Here is a 15,857-nt window from a genome sequence, read left to right as displayed (position 1 = left end):
TGATAAACCTATTATATTTTGGAACAAAGTGCTTTGAACTAATCAAACAACCATGCAAGATAAATTTGCAGAAAAAAGCATGAAGCATCAAAAGAACATTTGCTAATGGTTAAGGAAGGTATGTGTAGGTTTGTATATCAACCAGTGACCCAGGAAATACTGTGCAAATACAAGGAAGAATGAATTCAACTGATATCACCATATCCAAGAAGCTGATATCAGTGAAGATAATAAAACTGAAGAGAGGTTGGCTATTTTATTTATTTATTTATTTATTTTAATCCCATTTATATCCCGCCCTTCTCCAAAGACTCAGGGCGGCTTACAATCTAAGAAGCACAAACCAATGTGCTTAGCAATAGCCTTCATTCTATGTGTATGCCTGCTTATTAGGCCTTTCGCCCCCCCCCCAGCGGCATTATTACAAAGTCAGCTTACTGTATTTTAGCAAACAATAATACAAAACACGCTTCCAAATCAACCATAGAAGACTGTCCTAACTTGTATCCACAACATTCACTGTGTATATTGTACATCAAGAGTATGTATGTATTCAAATGTACCAAAAAAAGGCATCTTTAATCTTGCACTGTTGAAAGAGACTGAGTTGGTCTTTGTTCACTTAAGAATTTCATGGGAATATATAGTCTGACCAAGTGTAATTAAACTGGTGCTTGTAACTGTCTGTTTAGCCCAGAAAAGAGAAGTCTGAGGACAGATGAGATGTCTTCAGAGATCAAAAAGGCTGTCATGCAGAAGAGATGGCAGAATTGTTCAAAGTTGTTCCAGAAGAAAGGAGGAGAAAGAACTTGCTTAAAGAAGTGTATTTTCCCTGGTCATCAGGACAAACATTCCTAGCTGTAAGAACTATTTCACAAGGAAAACACACTGCTTTGGGAGATAGAATCTACTTCATTGGAGGTGCTTATATGATGTAGTGCAGTGTTTCTCAGCTTTGACAACTTTAAGATGGGATAGGCTTCAATTCCCAGAATTCCCTAGCCACCCATGTTGGTTGGGGAATTCTGGGAATTGAAGTTCACCTATCTTAAAGTTGCCAAGGTTGAGAAACATTGGTGCAATGAATCCCTGTATGGGGCAGGAAGTTAGATTAGATTCATTGCAAGGTCTCTTCCTACATTCTGTATTTCTATGAGATGTTGTACCACAAATATTTCTATATTTTTCTCCCACCCACCCCCATTCATTTATAAAGAGAAATCAAATAAATTTCCAATAAAAGCATAGGAAATATACATAACTGAGTACAACTAACCAATATTCCTCTTAGTTATGCTGGTGGATTTTTCTCAGCCACCAAACTTCTTTCAGAGAACCAAAAAATACTAAAAGTACACCACGATCTTTGGCAAGCAGACTCCTGCTAAGTTAGTTATGCATCCTTACAAACAGTAAGGACAATGGAATGGCAGCGCTCTTGACACTGCATTAAAGAATGTAAAGCAATATTTCAGCTAAAAGAAAATTGAACTGCCAGTTAAGTACCTGAATGCAAATTTTGAAGCCCCCCAAGAAGATGGGAACTTTTACATGGTTCAAGAAACTTCCTGCGAAGTCCTAAGGACTATTTATTAATTCAACCCTAAATACCAGTTTGATTTTCTTTAGTGCAGGGCTGTCTCCAAACTTAGCAAATTTAAGACTTGTAAACTTCAACTCCCAGAATTCCCCAGCCAGCCATGCTGGTTCTGGGTTACACCTTTATTGAAACAGTGTTTAGCAGCAGAAAGGCTTCTGCTTATATGCTTCATTCTCAAGCAGGCAAGTATTGCAATTTGATGTGAGAACAATGCTCAAGCAGCCAAACTTAACTGTGAAGAATATCTCCAGTTAGTCTTCTGCATATCATAGAATAGACTCCTCACCAACCCTGCCCACATAGCAAAAATGGGAAGGACACAGGATGGGAAAGACAACTTTAGGTGCAGGTAGCAGATAACAAAGCTGCTGATCTAAATAATGGAGGGTTAAGGACTAGTTCTTTGACAAGTTGATTTGTTACAGGTCAACACTTTATATTTCTCAACCCAGTACACAAGAAAAAGACTTCTTCTCAATTAACGCTTGGGGTAGCACAGAGGAAATATTTGGATGAATAATATGAGTGGAATTCTTCTACAAACATTTGTAGAAACTATCAGGTTAAATCTCTAAAAGTAAACAGAAGTTCAGGAGACCGCTTTCACTTTTTTTCAAGGAGAGTATCTCATCACAAATATTCAGCAAAGGAGCTTCTGACTATCTGATTTACTATTCAGAGAGCAGGCATACAATCCTAACCTTGAGCTGCAGCACCCTAATGGCAATGGTGCCTAGTACTCTGCTGTGTTTTTAAAAAACAAATCAATATTTCGGGCAATGATGGAGTGCAGGTGGACATTTTTCTAGGATTGGTATTTCCCAACCTTACAAAACACACTGAACTGCAGCCAAAATGCACTGAAGTTGTATCTGCCTCAAGCATTTCCATTGCTAAACATAAATTCAGCACTAACATTTCTTAACAAGGCTCGGTTCCAACCTTGGGAGTTTCCTTTAGCAAAATCTTGAGGGCCAAGCATTTTTTAGTGACACTTTTCAACAATTCACAAGAAAGAGTAACGGGTCATTATCTCAATCGTAAGAAACCAAGAGTGCAGGTTTTTCTGCAGTTAAACAATACATGATTACAAGAACAATAAGTCATTTTAATTCCTTTAAGTACTTCATTACTACGGACTGTAGAGGTAGCAGTCACCAGGAATTTCTATGCTCATTGATAGTGAATTAATTGGTTAGTTATATATGTATAGATTGAAGATAAAAAGAAAATATTACAAATATTATACAAAACTTTAGGGAAAAATCTGTTGGAAAAAATCTGTTAGGTGGAAATAATATTTGTTAAACCTTACTTGAACCTGTTATATTCTGAAGATTTAAAAAACCTGGGAGTCATTTGAAATCTTTATCAGAAAGGTTTCCACCCTCCTCAACAGATCAATTACAATGCTTATAATAAAGTACATAACGTGCCTAATTTCAGTCACAGCATATAACCTATTAAAATGCTGCAATTTTCAGCACATTATTATGCTTTTTTACCACTACTGACAGCACGTATTACAATGGAGTTCAGAAAATGGAATTGAAAACTTTGGGTAAAGAAAAGCTAAACTTTGTTGTTGTTTAAAATCAAAAGCATACTTATTCAATCATTACACTACTGCAAAAAACAAAAACAAAAAATCAAAACCAACACCCAGGAATAAATTTCTTCAGGCCTGCAAGAAATGTATTCACTTAGAGATTTGCATGCATATACTTATGCAAGCACAAATAAAACACATGCAAAACATGCTATTCTACACAAATATGTCTAGCCAAATAAATGTAGTTCATTACCTCTGCAAACCTTTGGCTTGTGCTTTGAAAGTCAACCATTCTATTAATCAGCTTAAGACTGCTATTTTGCTAGGCTATTTCCCCTGCCCCCCTTAGTAAATGCATAGTTTATTTTTTTAGTTTATCCAGAACAGCACTGCCTTGATCCAGCATTAATGGAATAAGGCTGATTTATGAGGCTTTTGTGTCACTGCCAGTAAATATGCTCAATGTATCTTAATAAAGAAAGAGAAAGTATTCAGAATTTAATGTCCCTCCATATACAATATTTCATTTTTTCTGCACGCGTTTATTTTTATACTGCTATACTCCCAAGACTTCTGGCAGTTTTCAGGAGAAATACACACACTCAAATGATATAAGACATACCTATGATGAATATTATATCATCATAAGCAAGATGACACCACAGAGATAGCACCCCACTGACAAAAAATAAACAGTGAATCCACACGAAATGATCCATTTCAGGCACTGTTCTCAATATTGGAAAAGAGGGCACCATGAGGAATTTGGGGGAGGGAAGCTGTCCCAAAGGATTACCAATGTGTTCTCTTCAAATATCATCAACAAAAAATAGCTTTGCGTGCTGCCTGCATCTGGAGGAAGGGGTTTTGCTTATGGGTGCGGCCCAGTTGCTGGCATGCTGCGGCCTGCTACTGGTCCACAGACCGGGAGTTGGGGACCTCTGCTCTAGAGATGGGAGAGGACTCTTGCATAGCCTTCAGAGTGTCCAGAAATGGTCCAAGAATGGGGTGTGCTTTCATGTGGTTTTCTGAGGCTGCAGAGGCCAAGAACAAAGGTCTCAAGTGACCCGGAACTGCCTCAGGTAGGCTGTACGGGCTTGTCAACAGAAAGATAACGCTGCCTTAAGGTAAGTGGCATGTGGCAGATTCTGGGGATCACACATAATTGGACTATTTTTTTTTAAAGTAAATCTGTAAAGAATGGTTTCTCTTTTGTTCAGGGGAGATGTGACAAGCCCACAATGTTTGCCATCTCTGGTCTAATCATTCCACTTATATATTCAATAAACTGGTTTGAATGGTGGTGCTTCAAAGCCCTGGAAAAGCTCTTTGACCAAAACAAATAACAAATATGTGCATGCCATAAAAGGAGTGCTTTCTTGAAACATGTTCATTACAGTAGTCCTTGACTTCATTTAGTGACCGTTCAAAGTTACAACGGCACTGAGAAATGTGATTTATGATCATTTTTCAGTCACGACCTTTGCAGCCTCCCCATGATCATGTGATCAACATTCAGATGCTTGGCAACTGGTTCATATTTATGACCTTTGCTGTGTCCCAAGATCACATGATCCCCTTTAGCGACTTTCTGACAAGCAAAGTCAATGGGGAAGTTAGATTCACTTAACAACCAGGTTACTAATTTATCAACTGCAGTGATTCATTTAACAACTGTGACAAGAAAAAGTTGTAAAATGGGGAAAAACTCACTTAACAACTACCTCACTTAACAATAGAAATGTTGGGCTCAATTGTGGTTGTAAGTCGAGGACTAACTGTATAATCAAAGTCATATATAGATTTCTAAATATCTAATTCACCCTGCTCAACAGCACTCTATGTATGCCTACTGTTATATTAATAAAACATCTGAAACATAACAATACTTTATAAGGATTTCTCTTACTGAAGCAGTAGGCGTGAGCTTAAATGGACTCCAGAAGATGGTAGAGGACAGGAAGGCCTGGAGGAACATTGTCCATAGGGTCGCGATGGGTTGGACACGACTTCGCAACTAACAACAAGATTTCCAAATATCTAACCCACACACTTAACAGCACATATATGCCTACTGTTATATTAGTAAAACATCTGAAACATAACAATACTTTATAAGGATATCTCTTACTAGTTTAGATTTTAAATCATGTAAGATTTTAAAAACAACGTTGTTTTGGCTCCAGTCACAAAGAGTCTCGTATGAGCCAAAATATGGGCTAGAATGGTTGAAATCAACCTATCAAGCTTCTGTTTTGTCTTACAACAACAGAAATTTTGGGCTCAATTGTGGTTGTAAGTTGAGGACTACCTTTATTGCCTCCTCTATCCTTAAAGGTTAATTACTCATGAGGCATCAACAAATGAAACTAAGACACTAATTGGATTCAGAACATTTCATGAATAGAGGAGACCAACTGATTCAATTAAATCTTACTGTTTTCAATGACTCTATTCTGAGCATGATTATATCTAAATAATCCTTTTTTTGGCTTAGTTTTTTAAGAAAAAAAGAAAACCCTTCAGCTTGTCGAAGAGGTAATTGGGATTGGGGAACTCATTTCTTATCCCATGCTTCTCTTTCTTTTCTCTTATTCTCTCTCTCTTCCAGATACAGAACGATAGGTTTAGTACAGTAATTTGGCAATTTTCTTTTCATCTAGAAATAAATTAGCAGTGCATCATTATTATTAGAAAAGAAAGGTAGAGATTTCCCTCAACTGAGCTTGAGTCATAATTACATGAACACAATCAATTTTCTTGGCAACAATATACAAGTGCATATCACTTTTTTAATGTTTCTTCAATTTCCTAATAGTAGAGTAATTCCCCATGATTTTCCATCCAAGGGTCAATCAGGCCTGAGCTGGTTTAGTCAAAGCTGCTGAGAAGTTCCTCTTAGTAGATGTACAAAAACAATCACAGAGGGTGGGACACATTAAAAGTATGTACCTTAAGCACTTGCATTGTTAGACCCTTTACAAACTTTTCCCGTTAAGTTATTGCAAGAACTTTTGATGATGCACATGCTGAAAAGTGTTGTTAAAATAAGATATATGTTACACAATAAAGTAATTCTTTCAATAATTTAGAAAGTCAGGATTATCTGCTCAGCTTTGCTCATAAAATATCTAAGAAACAGAGATGATTGAACAGGACTAAAAATAAAAAGCAGAGGACATCATATATGCCCTAAACTAAGCACCAGCACTGTTAATTTGTTGGGGGTTTTAATCTGTAAACGTCTGCCATATTAAATGAGAACTGATTTCTATATGGGAAATGTATTAAATAGAATTAAGTATGAGTACCTGAAATGATTCATTAGGATATACCAAGGATATACGGTACCAAAGTATGTCCATATATATACCAAGGATATACTATGTGTCCATATTGTTCTGTACCAGCCTGCTACCGGCCCTGCAGAAAAAGCAGGGACAACCCCTTTACAAACGGCAAGAGGCTGGAATTACGCCTGCCAAATTTATAGCTACAAAAACAAACAAGACATGAACCAAGAAACGGGAGCTTTAAGAAACACGAACTATCCAAGCGGTTGCCTTCAGCAAACCAGCCCTCCCCACACATTCCCCTTATATAGAGTTCAGGGCGTGGCTTCTCTCTGCCTCCTTCCGAGAAGCCCCATTGCCTTCCTCTGTTTACTCCTAATTGACTGCCTCCTGCGTCGGGCGTCCTTGAACAGGGCTAGCTGTGGGTCATCTTCATCCACGCTGTCAGGCTCACACAGCTGGGTCTCCGTGGTGACCAAGTGGGAGGGGCCTGGCTGAGGGCTCTCATCAGCAAGATCTTCAACCCCCTCAGCAAGGTCTTCAACACCCCCCTCCTCCTCCTCTGAGTCATCCGACCCAACTGCCGAACCCACAGGCTGACTCTGAATCACAACAAATATAAAGTTGACAATAAAGAAGAACATGAGCTATTGATTTGTAATACTAACACACCTGGGCATAATCTATCCACATATGGAATTTTCTTAAATTTCCCTTCCATGATTGATGTAATAATAAGGATATTAACTTGGGCTAATATTAGTGCCCTTCTGAATTTAGGATTTATATTATTGGGCTGGTTTGATTTTTCCAAAAAGACCATTTATAAACATGTTTCTAAGAAGGGCAGCGTGGTGGCTCATGGTTAAGATGCTGGGCTTGTTGGCTGGAAAGCCGGCAGCCCAGGTTCGAGACCCGAGCACCACACGATGGGGTGAGCTCCTGTTACCTGCCCCAGCTCCTGCCAACCTAGCAGTTTGACAGCATGCAAATGACAACAGATCAATAGGTACCACTACGGTGGGAAGGTGACAGGGCTCCATGATGTCATGCTAGCCACATGACCACCGAAATGTCTTCAGACAGCATTGGCTCAATGGCCTTGAAATGGAGATGAGCACTGTCCCCTATAGTTGACAATGACTAGCAGAGTAAAATCTGCATGGGCGCCTTTACGTTTACATCTTAGAAAATAAACCTCCTTGTTTTTTGCCTTCATGAACTTTAGAATATATCGATGGCTGTTTCACTAAGCACTGAATGGATTTCCATTTGTCGTTTTCTGCAGCTCGAGGGAAAAACACACACATTGATTTGAAGGCATAGATTCACATAAACATGGATCACCTGAATCATCCTGACAAAGTGATTTAATCAGTTGTTTTTGTTATTTTACTATCAAGACTGGAGACAGAGATATTTGTGGGGGTTTTTTTCTGCCTTGTATTATGCATCTTGAATTGAATTACTCTGCTTTAGATAACATATGCATGATTCTCTAGCCTAGGGTTGTTAACAGTCTTTTTTTCACTTGAGATTCCTTGTTCTGTATGCACTTTTTTCTAAAAATGCATACAACACGCTAGAACAATAAGACGTGGAGTCAGAAAATGACTCTGGATTTCTTGTTAACTTCAACCTAAATAAGTAATATGTCTATAAATGACAGCCTGGCATCTCATAAAAGGAGCACCAGCTCAGTTTTACTGTCTGCAAAATATTTCAGTAACAACATACTGTAATCAGAGAAGTTTAACTTTAGTCTGATATCACAAGTAATGAATTTTCACTACTGCTTGTTCAAAATAATTTTCAGTTTTTTTATTTGAAGAATTCACACAGCCCCAAGTACAACAGTTCCTTCTACATTTGAAATACCATACCTGAAATGATCTTACAAGTGGAGCGTGTGTGTGTGTGTGTGTCCGTCTGACTCTTCGCAATCCGTGGACCATAGCACACCAAACTCTCCTGTCCTCCACTGTCTCCTGGAATTTGCCCAAATTTATGTTTATTACATTGATGACACTATCTAACCATCTTGTCCTCTGCCGTCCTCTTCTCCTTCCATCTTTCCCAACATCAGGGTCTTCTTCAATGATTCCTCTTTTCTCATTTGGTGGCCAAAGTATTTGAGCTTCAGCTTCAGAGTATCTGTCCTTCCAAAGGACAGTGAGGGTTGATTTACTTTAGGTTTGACTGATTTGATCTCCTTGCAGTCCGAGGGACTTTCAAGAGTCTTCTCCAGCACCACATTTCGAAAGCAATAATATAGAAACATTATATTCAGCATCCAATATTACCTAAATTAAACTTTGGAAAGTATTGTCAAGCTTGCAGGATAAAATTCAAGAGCTTAATTAGTTTCATGTGTCAAGCCAGTGTAATGATTCAAAATTACTGATTGCCTTATTTCTTTTTTGAAATTTGGAAATGAACTTCAGGTTCTTTTACTTGTATTTATTTCTCAGTTAATTTTGGTCTTTCATTTTAAGGTATCTCAAGTAAAATATCAGATAATAATAACAACAACAATAACAACAATATTGGATCTGCATAACACTGTGCTCATACATTACAACATTCTAAGCTTTGAGGAAAAACTCGAGGTGTATGATGGTGAACCACCAGCTAAAGTACTGGAAATTGTTTTGTATACAAGAACAATGCTTAAAACCAAATCTGCTGGTGATGACCTATAAAGCCCTAAATGGCTTGGGTCCGGGATATTTGAGGGAACACCTCCTGCCAGCATCAAGTTCCCTTCGTCCAGTGCGCTCACACAGGGAGGGTCTTCTCAGGGTGCCGCCGGTAAAAGATGCCGGCGGATAACACCCAGGGGGAGGGCCTTCTCTGTGGGTGCGCCTGTCCTCTGGAACCAGCTGCCCGTGGAGCTTAGGACCGCCCCTGACCTTCGTTCATTCCGCCGGGACCTGAAGACCTGGCTCTTTGAGCTCTCCGGCCCAGGCTGAGAATTTTTAACTGGGGTTTTTATTTTAAGGGATAATTTAATCTTTTTAAATTGTTTTTTAACTTTTGTATTTTGTACTGTTTGATTTTAAATACCCTGTAAACCGCCCCGACTCCTTCGGAAAAGGGCGGTATATAAATTAAATTAAATTAAATTAAATTAAATTAAATTAAATTAAATCTTAAGAACAAATTTAATTTAATTTAATTTAATAATATTTCTATACCGCCCTTCTCCCGAAGGACTCAGGGCGGTGAACAGGGCAAGAATAAAAATACAGGATTACAAAAGTTAAAAAATAATTAAATACATGCCCATACTAAAAACAATTAATACATCTTAAAACCCCAATAAAATAACAATAACAAACCGCCCCAGTCCCCCATCAGGCCAGGCCAGCTTGTTCAAAAAAGTATGTTTTTAGCTCGTGGCGAAAGGAGCGAAGATCGGGCGCCGTCCGGAGCTCAACCGGTAGCTGATTCCATAGCTCCGGGGCGCCCACAGAGAAGGATCTCCCCCTGGGGGCCACCAATCGACATTCTCTGACCGGTGGCACCCTGAGGAGGCCCTCTCTGTGGGAACGCACAGGGCGGAGGGAAGTTGATGCCGGCAGCAGGTGTTCCCTAAGGTACTCCGGACCCCTGCCATGTAGGGCTTTGAACACCATTACTAGTACCTTGAATCTCACCCGGAAGACAACTGGTAACCAATGCAGCTCACGGAGCAGAGGTGTAACATGGGAGTATCGGGAGACTCCCAACACAACTCTCGCGGCTGCATTCTGTACCAGTTGGAGCCTCCGGGTGGTCCTCAAGGGCAGCCCCATGTAGAGAGCGTTGCAATAGTCTAGACGAGAGGTCACGAGCGCATGAGTGACCGTGCATAAATCATCCCGGTTTAGATAGGGCCGCAACTGGCGCACCAGGCGAACCTGGGCGAAAGCCCCCCTAGTCACAGCCCCTATGTGATCTTCCAAGGTAAGCCGTGAATCTAGGAGGACTCCCAAGTTGCGAGCCCTATCTACGGGGGGTAATAGTTCACCCCCCATAGAAAGAGGTGGAATATCCGAATAGACCCGGGATGAAAGTATGCAAAGCCACTCAGTCTTGTCGGGGTTGAGTTGAAGTCTGTTCCTCCCCATCCAGACCCGAACCGCCTCCAGGCAACGGGACATCACGTTGAGGGCATCACTGGGGTGGTTTGGGGTCGAAAGGAAAAGCTGGGTATCATCAGCATACTGATGATACCCAAATCCAAAACCACGAATGATCTCACCCAGCGGTTTCATATAGATGTTGAACAGGAGAGGCGAGAGGACCGACCCCTGAGGAACTCCACAAACGAGAGACCTCGCGGTCGACCTCTGCCCTCCTGTCAACACCGACTGCGAACGTCCCTGGAGATAGGAGGAGAACCACTGTAAAACCGTGCCTCCCACTCCCAATCCCCTGAGACGCCGCAGCAAGATACCATGGTCGATGGTATCGAAAGCCGCTGAGAGGTCTAATAGGACTAGAACAGAGGAATGTCCCCTGTCCCGAGCCCTCCAGAGATCATTCACCAGCGCGACCAATGCCGTCTCCGTGCTGTACCCGGGCCTGAAACCCGATTGGTACGGGTCTAGATAATCCGCTTCATCCAGGACCAGAGGGAGCTGATGCGCCACCACACTCTCAACAACCTTCGCAAGAAAGCGAAGGTTGGAGACCGGACGAAAGTTGTTCAATACAGCTGGGTCCAAGGCAGGCTTCTTGAGGAGAGGCCTCACCACCGCCTCTTTCAAGACGGCGGGGAAGCTACCCTCATTCAGAGAAGCCGATATAACTGCCTGGAACCAGCTGCGCGTCCTCTCCCGGGCTGCATAAACCAGCCAGGAAGGGCACGGGTCCAATAAACATGTGGTGGAGCTCAGCCTCCCCATGATCCTGCCCACTTCCTCCGGAGTCACAGAATCAAACTCCTCCCAGGTAATATCGACAAGACCGCCCGCGTCCTGATCGCCAGACTCTGCCCAATCAGAGTCCAGACTGGTCCGAATCCGAGCGATTTTGTCCGACAGATGTTGGTTAAACTCCTCGGCATGACCCTGCAAGGGTTCTTCCCTCACCTCTTGATTCAGGAGGGAGCGAGTCACCCTAAACAGGGCGGCCGGGCGATTATCTGCGGACGCGATAAGGGTAGCGAAGTGGTTAGACCTCGCCTCCCTTATCGCAGCGAGATAAGACCTAATATAGGCTCTTAGTCGCAATCGGTCGGATTCGGATCGGCTGGATCTCCAACCGCTCTCTAGGCCCCGTCTCCGACGCTTCATCTCCCGGAGCTCCACGGAGAACCATGGAGCTCGACGGGATCTGCACCGGGTCAGGGGCCGCAAGGGTACAACTCGGTCAAGAGCCTCAGTGGCTGCCCTTTCCCAGGCTTCCACTAAGGCATCTGCCGAGCTGTGAGCAAGGGAGGCAGGTGGGGACCCCAGCGCCGCCTGGAACCTCTCGGGATCCATTAAGCGTCTGGGGCGGTACCATTTAATTGGTTCCACGCACCCACGGCGGGGGGTGGCAAAACGGAAGACCAGCCGCAGGAGATGATGATCGGTCCATGACAGGGGCATAACAATTGGGGAGCCCCCACCAAGATCATCTAACCAGAATACAGAATTCAGAAAATGGCAACAGACAGCAAGTGCCACCTGTGATCCACCTGAAGAAACAGTGGATCACCCGGTCAGCTGCTGTAAGACGATTGCACAGATTGACTACAAGCAGCAGCATAACAAAGTAGCAACAATGGCACACTGGAAGATCTGCAAGAAATATCATTTGCCTGTAAGCAAGAACTGGTGGAACCATAAAAGTGAGTAATAGCAAATGAAAAAGCTAAAGTGCTCTGGGACTTTGGAATTCAAACCAACAGACACTTTCCACATAACATCCAGACTTAACAAATTGTCGATAAGAAACACAAAAAAGGTCTGGATAGTAGATGTGGCACTACCTGGAGACAGCAGAATAGAACAGAAAGAAATAGAGACGATAAATTAATACAAAGCAAATAGAAATAGAATGACTGTGGCAGGAGAAAGCAAAGATAGCATCAATAGTAATAGACTCTTGGGGGGCAATCCCAAAACAACTGGAGCACCATTTGAACACTACTGGCATTGACAAAAATGACCACTGGTCAATTGCAATTACATCCTGCGGCAATACCTCTATCATCATCAAACATCCACACCTTCCTAACCAATGTTCTTGGGAAGGACTCAATAGGTGGATAAAGATACCAAATCCAGTCTGAACATTTGGCTGATTGTGCAACATACCATAATAATAAGTAAAAACAATAGCTTATTTATGAAGTTGGCATTCCAACGTATTATTAGAATGGAAGTGAGATTTTATAAATATAATTTATTAATAATTATAGGATAAAACATAGAAGTGAAGGAAGAAAAACCAAAACACATATACTATATACCGCGTTAAAATGCCATTTGAAACAAAAATATGACTTTGATGAAATGTTGCTTCAATTAACACATTTATATCCCTATCTATATTGCTTTTACAAACAATGACATCGGTGAACATTTATTAACAATTTAAATACAAGCTCAAGCTTTTCTTGAAATGATAGGGACCAATTGAGAATCAGTCGCTCAGATTTAAAAAAAAAAGTGGATTCATTTTCAGGTGAATTGATTTTGTGCATAAAGGAAAAAAAATAAAGTGATTTTTCTCGTTAACAACAGTGGAAGACAGAGAAAGTACCATGTTCAGTTTTAAAACACAGACTGAAAAAACAAAACCCATCCTCTCGACTGTTTTCGTTAAATTCTGTTCTACTTATACAAAGCTACATAATCTGCAGTTGCAGAAATGGAAGGGAGTCAACCATACATGGGGATAGCTGGCAGACCCTCCATATCTGTGTCAGATTTAAAAAAAAAAGTCACAGTGCTTATTGCTTGTTACCATGGATACCATGAAGAAACTGCTGTCCATTACTATCACTAGAGAAAGACAACATAGTTTTCTGGAACAAGTCCTGTTTTGCCTTCATATGTTGCTTTTAGCCATCCGGGTTCCACAGATGGATATACTGTTAAGAAAGAAGGACAGTGCTTGACTTACATTGATTATGGTTTTCTCCCTTAGACATACTTTAATGTTTAACAAAAATAATAATATAAATAATAACAATATTCACATGCACACACATACACGCACAACACATGTTTATAACATATTCACGTTATCACTCATCTTTGAAAAAGTGATATGATGAAGAATAATTGTGTTGCACTAATGAAAAAACAAGCAGTCTTAAAGCTCTAAAGATGAACAGAGGTGCTGGTTGCTAATGTTATTGCAACAACGACAATAAAACCTAATTGCATCTTACCATTGGAAAATACTGCCCCCTGCGGGAAGCTCAGTTCATGACTGTGTTCAGCCTTACAGGAATACATGGCCTTGGCTTGCCTTGAAAACAGTAAGAAGCAAAAAATGTAGACAAAAAAGAAATGGGTGATCAATGGAAAAGCACTCCAGTAGAAGAAAATATTGGATTTTCAATATGGGAAACACATCTGTAAATGAAATGCTTCAAACCAGGGGTCTTCAAACTTGGCCCTTTTATGACTTGTGGGCTTGGAGTTCTGGGAGTTGAAGTCCACAAGTCATAAAAGGGCCAAGTTTGCAGACCCCTACTTCAAACTAACAGACCCTTTTGAAGTTAACTATTGTTTTAAGGCACTCTCTAAAATGTGGTGGGACTGACTTTTAAATGTGTCCCAAACGTTGTGGCCAGACAATTCGCAGGATCCAGTTGTACAGTTACCTTGAGGTAAGATGGGCGGCTCAATCAATCAATCAATCAATTCAGTTACAAGTAGTCTTTGACTTATGAACCTGCCCATCACAGTCCTACTAAGTTGCGACAATTTTAAAGTGGGTTACCTATGTGATTGACCTAATTTTGAGAACTGTTTTTGTGGTGTTCATTAAGTGAATGCCATGGATGTTAAGTGAATGTCACAGTTGATAAGCAAACTCATTGTTCACTATAATATGTTTTTGCACCAAACCAGAAGTAAAACACCATTTTTGGGCAAAAATGGCATAAAACCTGGTTATGTGACCCTGGGACATAGCGAACAGGCATAAATATGGCCCGGTTGCCGAGTGCCCAAAAGATGATCATGTGACCATGGGGGGCAGCCATTGGAACTTTGGAACCAGGTCGTAGGTATCATTTGGGGGATCTAACATACCTTTGAATGGTCACCAATGACCAATTGCAAGTCGAGGACTATCTGTATATAGAGCACTAGCTCTTTAGACTTCAAAAAAACACTCAAGATATATTTCCTCCTCTTTCTCTTCCCTCCCTGATACAGCTGACAAAGTGAGAAAGAGCCTGTGGCCTAGGGGTCAACACAGCTGCCTAAGTGCAAGCAGCCCAGGTTCGAATCTCAGAAGGGTATGGCTGGCTGATGAGAGCTAATAAGCTCGAAATAGCTATCCCAGTCCCCCTTTAACTCTTTGTTAGCAATCAAAAATTTTTAGCATACACACACACACATGTATACATATATATACACACACATACATACAAGATTTTGCTCCTTATCAGATTTCAATGTGCTTTTAAATCTAAATTAAGTGTAAGACAAAGTTCACGCTTAACTGACAAGAAATAATAAATATTACATCCTAACTATTCTATCAATTGATTAACACTTAATGAAAATTATTTGGCTGATTTAGAGTTTAGTCTAGTCTCAAATTAGAATACCTGCCCTATCTTTTTTTTTATTGAAAAGTTTTACAATACATTTTGAATACAAAAAAACCCCTCCTCCCCCTCCCCAACCCCCCCTCCCCTCCCCTCCCCCCTCCCCGACTTCCCAGAGCTGAATACAGGGTATAATAATACAAACAAGCATAATCTAAAATATGCTAACAACAATAATAAAACATCAAATTCTATCACACTTTAACTCTCCATAGTCAAAATATTAATAAAATAACTACTAACTAATTATACGTCATAAAAATCCGCTACTTATTCAAATGCTAAATGATACTTTTTAGTTCCATATTTATTCTGAATATATTCAATCCATCTTCTCCATTCCACAATGTATCTCTGTTGCGATTGATCTTTCAAATATGCTGAAATCTTTGCCATTTCCGCCAAGTTAGAAACTTTCAAAGTCCACTCTTCTATAGTCGGCAGTTCTTCCTTCTTCCAATATTGTGCTACTAAAAGTCTCGCTGCCGTAATTAAATTCAACCTGCCCTATCTTTTGGATTCTGAGGGGAAAATAAAGCCCTCAGACACACTGAAATCAATAAAGAAAAATATATGTAAAGAATTGTAATTTCTTTTAGAGAGGAATATGTTGACATCTAGTTGCAAATAGCAGTTAATTCTGTT

General features: G+C 40.6%; 1 protein-coding gene across 1 annotated transcript in view; it reads right to left on the bottom strand.

Moving 5' to 3' along the window:
- Positions 1-12,848: 12,848 nt before the first annotated feature.
- Positions 12,849-15,857, bottom strand: part of ARHGAP42 (Rho GTPase activating protein 42) — a 164,607-nt gene continuing 161,598 nt past the window's right edge. The window contains exons 24-25 of the mRNA XM_081327736.1: positions 13,818-13,897; positions 12,849-13,514 (exon numbers count right to left, since the gene is read on the bottom strand). Coding sequence (XP_081183862.1) covers positions 13,426-13,514; positions 13,818-13,897 — 169 coding nt within the window. The 3' untranslated portion in view covers positions 12,849-13,425. The remainder of the gene's footprint in view (positions 13,515-13,817; positions 13,898-15,857) is intronic.

This window comes from Vipera berus (genome assembly GCF_964194415.1).
Source record: "Vipera berus genome assembly, chromosome: 4".
NCBI classification, from domain to species: domain Eukaryota; kingdom Metazoa; phylum Chordata; class Lepidosauria; order Squamata; family Viperidae; genus Vipera; species Vipera berus.
The sequence above is the reverse complement of the archived record's forward strand: the minus strand, read 5'-3'. Positions and strand labels throughout refer to the sequence as shown.